The sequence below is a fragment of the Octodon degus genome, unplaced genomic scaffold (genome assembly GCF_000260255.1).
Source record: "Octodon degus isolate 3935 unplaced genomic scaffold, OctDeg1.0 scaffold00287, whole genome shotgun sequence".
Lineage (NCBI taxonomy): Eukaryota > Metazoa > Chordata > Mammalia > Rodentia > Octodontidae > Octodon > Octodon degus.
Window position 1 is genome coordinate 1,829,614 of NW_004524863.1, and position 6,623 is coordinate 1,836,236.

The 6,623-nt window shown below is 41.1% G+C and overlaps 1 protein-coding gene across 1 annotated transcript; it reads right to left on the reverse strand.

Moving 5' to 3' along the window:
• Positions 1–2,325: 2,325 nt before the first annotated feature.
• LOC101587178 (olfactory receptor 10P1-like) lies at positions 2,326–3,267 on the reverse strand. Its single transcript, XM_004647125.1, has one exon. It carries the CDS (start codon positions 3,265–3,267, stop codon positions 2,326–2,328), a length of 942 nt encoding a protein of 313 aa, XP_004647182.1.
• Positions 3,268–6,623: the final 3,356 nt, after the last annotated feature.

Sequence of the window (6,623 nt, forward strand, 5' to 3'; positions counted from 1 at the left end):
TGCTGTGCTCAGCTCCTTCCTGCTGCGGACCAGGGCTTGGACTGGGTCTGGGTGTTCCCAGAATTTGGCAGAAATTCCTACTTGGCGTGAGGTGTGGGGAGGTACGGCGGAGTGGTGGGGGGCGGCCCAAGGGGGTGGGAGAGGTCCGGCCCATGCTGCGCCTTGGCTTTGACTGGTCCCGTCGGCACAGGGTAGCAGGAAGCTCTCCACACACTCACCAGATCTGGGCTAGGACTGGGTCTGAGTGTTCCCGGAAGTCGGCAGAAATTCCTACTGGGCGGGAGGGGTGGGGGAGGTACGGCGGAGTGGTGGGGGTCGGCCCATGCTGCGCCTGGGCTAGGACTGGTCCCGCAAGTGCAGGTTAGCAGGAAGCTCTCTACACACTCACCGGACCTGGGCTAGGACTGGGTCTGAGGGTTCCCGGAAGTCGGCAGAAATTCCTACTCGGCAGGAGGGGTGGGGATGTAAGGCGGAGTGGTGGGGGGTGGCCCGAGGAGGTGGGATTGGGTCCGGCCCACGCTGCGCCTGGGCTGGGACTGGTCCCGCTGGCGCAGGGTAGCAGGAAGCTCTCCACACACTCACCAGACCTGGGCTAGGACTGTGTCTGTGGGTTCCTGGAAGTCGGCAGAAATGAGCTTTGTTATTCTGAGTGATTGATTCAGTTATATTCATCAAGCTAGCTGGTAGTGACAAGGAATGAGACCCCTTTTCCCATATTCATGTTACTAACAGCTTAGAATTAGATTAAGAAATACTGAAAATAGAAATAATTCATTGTAAAAAAGTTTATAATTGGAACAACATAGAGGGGGAGTAAAGACATTTGTTTCAGATAACAAATTTTATGGAGCTTCTTGAGTTGAATTTTGAAAGATGAATAACAATTCTCTATGTGGACATGTTGGGTAAATGTTTGTGGGAAGTTTCTGTTAGAACATCTTATGAAAAGGCACAGAATTCTGTCTGAAGTTGCAGCATTCTATGGGATAGGAAATCAGAAGAGAGACAGCGTGTAGCTACTGGGGAAAGCACTATTTCCTTTGTTTGAACCAGTGCTTAGCAGAAGGGCCATGTTTGTGCAGGATAAGAACAATTTAAAGATCATGAGGTGGTGAGAAGGAAGTTTAGGCTATCATTTCTTCCTGAGTAGCTCACATCATTGATGAAATATTAGCAGTTGTTATTCTTCACTGAAAGCCATAGCTACTGAAGGCTTGTATAAGGAGGACACAGAGGTTGTGAAGGTATGCAGATGGCTGAAGGAACAGGGAGGCATTATCTGGAACAGTCTGTACTTTCACATCAGCCTTTTATGGCTTTCTCATTACGAAGACACTCATAGAAATGGCATCAGGACCCTCCATTTGTTGCCTGCTTGGAGGCACCATGGCAGTTGCATCAGAACCCTAAACTGCAGAGTGCTTTATTGTTACAGTTGTCATTTTTAGATCTTGATTTCAGCTATTGATCTTGCCTCTCAGGTCAGTGGATATCAGTGTTTTATCTTCTTGAGGCAGGGTTTCACTACACAGTTCAGGCTGGAATTGAACTCATTTTGTAGCCCAAGGTGGCCTCTAACTCATAGCAATCATTGTGCTTCAGCCTCCTAATTGCTGGGGTTCCAGGCATGTGCCATCACACGCAGGCATCAGGCACCTCATAGAAGGTGCCTGATGTACAGGATTCCAATGTGTTTCTTGGACAAGTGTCATAGGAACTCTTGGTTCAAGATTTTTTCTTTTTGTTTCTTGATTTTTGACTACTGTTTTAGGTATATAACATAAGTATCTTTTTTGTGTTGGTGTCTTCCTTAGGAGCAAATCTTATATCTAGAACCCATAGTTACTAAAGGCTAAAAGCAGTACCTCCAAATAGACTAAGACACATTTGTAGAGCAAAAGGCAACCCAAGGACCAAATAAACTCCATGGCCTCTGGGAGGCTATTTAGTTAGGAAACAAATTCATAGAACTCTGGATACTTGGATTCAGAGAAATCTAGATATTCTTCAAGGCAGCAAAATCTGTTTTACTTTATGCTCATAACCTGTGCTCTAACATGGAGTGTGGACTATGTAATAAGGGGGAAGATCTCTGTTTCTCTGTCTCTGCCTGTCTCTGCCTGTTTCTGTCTGTCTCTGTCTCTCTCTGCTTCACTCTCTGTCTGTCTCTGTCTCTCTGTCTCTCTTTCTTACCAGAAGCCTTGACTCTAACTGGAGACATTATTTCTTGGCTTCATGGTTCCTGTTAGGCTAGCATTAAAGTACAGAATCTGATGACTGGGAGGAGGAGCAGTCAGTGAAAGAGTAGACATTCCTTCAGTCCCTTCATAGTGAAAAGATCTGTCTTTTCATCATGTGTTGCAGGGCACCTGCCACCTCCTTGTTGCGAAGGGTGTAAATGATGGGATTCAGCATGGGTGTGATGACTGTGTAGAAGAGACTGAGGATTCGATCTCTGATGACAGAAGTGCCTCCCTGGGGTTGGATGTAGGTGATACTTGCTGTTCCAAAGAAAAGGGAGACCACAAGCAGGTGGGAGGAGCAAGTAGAGAAGACCTTTTGGCGGCTCTGGGTTGATGCCATAGCCAGGATGGCACCCAGAATATATGCATAGGAGGTAATAATTAGTGAGAAGGGGACCATTATAAAGACCACTGTAGCTGTCATCACGGAGATTTCACTCTTGTGCTTTCCAGCACTTGCCAACCTCAGGACTGGCAGGATGTCACAGAAGAAGTGTGGGATGACTGGGTGGTTGGGGAAAGGCAGAGTAAAGATGAGGGATGAATGGGTGGTGGCTGTGATGATCCCCATAAGCCAGGAGGTGGCCACCATGGTCATGCAAGCTTGTTGACTCATGAGGGTGGAGTAGTGTAGAGGTCTGCAGATGGCTGCATATCGGTCATAGGCCATGGCTGTGAGCAAACAGCACTCTGAGATGCCCAGGACAATGAAGACATACATCTGGGCTACACAGCCCTGGAAGGAGATGACCCTGTGGTATGTGGAGGCCAGGTCTGCCAGGGTCCTAGGTATGATGGTGGTGGTGTAGAGGATCTCCACCACGGAGAGGTGATGCAGGAAGAAGTACATGGGGGAATGCAATGTAGGACTGGCTTGTGTGAGGAAGATGATCAAGGAGTTACCCATCAAGGTGACAAGGTAGACCAGAAATACCACACAAAACAGTGGCCCCTGCAGGTCCCTGATATCAGAGAATCCCAAAAGGAAGAATTCAGGCAGCACAGTGTGGTTTTTTTCAGCCATCTCCTTAGGCCAGAAGCTATGTCACAGCCTAGAAAAAGAAGCTATTTATAAACAACCAACATTTCTATAATTTTTAAAAGCATTTTCCATATTTTCCCTCTCAAAAGCAATTGAGAACTAGTATCATCTTTTTATGGATGAGTCAGGGGTCCTACAGAGATTAACTAACTTGCCTGAGCTAATACACAAAGTGTTAAAGGAATGGGACTTGAAACTAAATCTCTTAACTTCAAATTCCATGAATTTGCCCATCCTGTGGTCCTATGTCTGAGGTCTCACTCCCATAGGGGAAGAAAACAGTTCTATACTTAACATTTTTCTCCTGAGTGAGGGGTTGGAGTAACTGTTGTGGCCTTGTCAACAACATACTTTCTAAACTGAAATGGAGCCCTAGACAAATTATGGTATGTACGGAATGGTTATTGGCTGGTGTCTACGATCACAAGTTTAAGCTTAAGATTTAGAATGTCACACAGTGACATGACTATTTGTGATAAGACTCTCCAGTAACCTCATTCTTTGGAAGTATAGTAACTGTCCACTTTCTTTGTTTTCTTCTTATGTGGGCCTTTGTGATGTACTACACCAGCTGCACTGTCCCAGCATACACCACCTTCTTAGGCTTCCTTCACAGTTAATCTACAACATTTGGAAAGGATGCTGTGTATGCTCTGAACAGATGCAGTAATGGAGAATCACAGCACCTGATGAAGTAACCCCTTATAGCTTTGGCTTCCTCTCCCTGTTGAAATGTCATAATGTTGGTCTTGGCTAAATGTGTAGTAGTTTCATAGAATTTCTAATGCCTCTCACCAGAAAGCCCTTCAAATATTTAAAGAATATACATTTATCCATAACCCTAGGAGGTATTGCTTGTGTTTCTGTGCTGGCACTTATTTAATGGAGCAATTAATGCTTAAATTTATTACTTTTTTCTTTTTAATTTCTTATAATTTTCTTTTTATTGTTGTTTTGTTCTGTTATCTTTTATTGTTTTATTTTTTCCCATAATTTTATTGAGAAACAAATAGCAATGAGACAGTTTCAAACCAAATTGGTAGGACAGTTTCAATAATTAACACATTGCATCCTCTCTTCCTAGTGGTTATTTGCTGTACAAGATGCAGACATTATATCCTATTTACAAACACTATTAGAACAAATTCCTCTATTCATTAAGAGAATGTAACTATATATTTATCCTAGCCATTTTGAATACACAGATACAAATGGACATTCATCTGTATTCCCTTTTTCGTTTAGTTCCATCATTTGAATATTATAGGTGTGTGAGCTCAGCAAAATATTCCAAAAGAGTCCAGTAGTCCATAATAGTATTGGGTCTTCCACTTGACTGGCAGTGTCAGAATTGTTGACCTGAGTCCCCTATGTTCTGTTCCTTTTAAACTAACTTTGCAGGCTTATATGTGGTAACTTGAACAACTAATTTGAAGAAAATGTCATGCAATACAGAAATGCTTGTTGAATTCTTATTAATTTGTTTAATGAAATTTTGTTTAATTTCTAATGCCTTTCCCCCATCTTATCTTTAATGATAGTTCATACACAGATAATTTGAAGCATATCCATTTCTTCTTTTCTACTTTAAGTTACAGTATGGATGTACTTCACCTTCTATTTTAAGCTTCCAGTCTCTTTTAAAATGTGCTTCTGTGCTATTTGATTTCATATTTCTTGTGCTATTCTATGCTAATACTTGAACTATTTCCCTGGGAAACTATTTGTATTTGCCTCTTTTCATTTCAAGTATCCTGTAGTCTCCATCTTTTATTCTTCCTTTTCGTGCTGGGCTAATCTTCAGCTCATCTCAGAAGTGCTCTGCAGAGGTCCTGGATTTAAAATTGCTGTTAACTCATTTGGATTTCTTTAGTTCATTTTAAGTACAAGTTTTATCTCCAACATGTGCAGTTGCCTACAGCTTTGTTTAAAATTTTATTTTATTTTGAAAAGTAAGAACAAAAGCAAGAACAAAAAATTAGAAACAAAGCAGAAGCAGGGTAACATGCAATGATATCTATGTTACAGATTTTTCATAACAAGAATAGTTGAAAAATGGTTGATATATTATCTATTTTTATCATCAAATCTGTTACTCAGATTAACATATATAGTTATGTAAGATTGGACATATGATTGCATATTACTGCTTGCTTTGAAGAAACCTTAAATTTTTGTTCTAGTCTCTTTTTTATTTTTTTTACCTTTTAAAAAATTTATATTAAGAAGAGTATATTAATAAATGGTATGACATTAGAAATGGTAAACATTTAGAAGACTAAGATGACATGTATTTGAGCATAGTTTTTGTATTACACATTGCTGTCTTTGATGTAGTTGTTCAGATCACAGATTAGCATACAGAGTTAGTCAAAGTGAAAATTCTACACAATAACTTCTATTTTCAAATAAATGATAGAAAGTTTTAGTATGATCACCTCAGGCATCCTGTATATATACTTGCATGCTTTCCCCCTGCCTTTTCCCCCTATCTTTTCTCCTTTCTCTCATTTTCATTGTTTAATCCTTCAGGCCCATTTCTTTTCATTTTATTATATCTGTTATACCTTTTAGGTATTATTTCTTCTTTTGGGTTCTTACACTAAGGAGATAATATGATATTTACACATGTGGGTCTGATTTATTTCACTTATGAGTATAGCCTTTGTTGTATCCACCAGTTTGTATCATTAAAAAAACTAAAAAAATGAGCTGACTCTGAAAAAAAGTCTCCACCATAAGCTCATGTAGGGTAAATGGGGAGGTGGGAGCAGGATTGTCTGCTTTTTGCTTTTTTATGTATTTAGTAAAAGGTCTACAGGGTCTCACTACACAGATGGACTCTTAGTAAGAGTCCCAAGTTTTCAGGGTCCCAAGTACTGGGATTACAAGTGTGCACCACCACGCCTAGTCTCAATCACCGGTTTAGCATGCCCTGAGTGTGGGGCCAACACAGCATGTGGTGTTGGGGATTGAACCTCAGTCTTTGTGTTCTGCCTAAGCAGGTGATTTAGTCCACTGAGCTATCTGGCTGGTTCTGGGTTGTCTGTTTTGACAACTGCTAATGTTTAAGTTCCTGGTTCTTGCCAGGCACTATGATGAGGATTTAACACTCTTTAAATAGTTGGATCATCGCAGTCACTGTAGACATAGAAATCAGCATCTCCATTTTACAGATGAAGAAATGAAAGCCCAGACAGGATAAGTAAATTTGTTCAAGTCAAACACCTAGTTTGGGTGTAATGAAGGAACTCCTACACTTAACTACTAAATTATCTCATGTTTTAGAGCTAACTTTGATTAGCAGAAAAACTATCGTGGTATTGGGGCATGATGAT

What these genes read in the sequence shown, in the direction of transcription:
- LOC101587178 (XM_004647125.1), bottom strand. Translation starts at nt 3,267, where the DNA reads ATGGCTGAAAAAAACCACACTGTGCTGCCTGAATTCTTCCTTTTGGGA.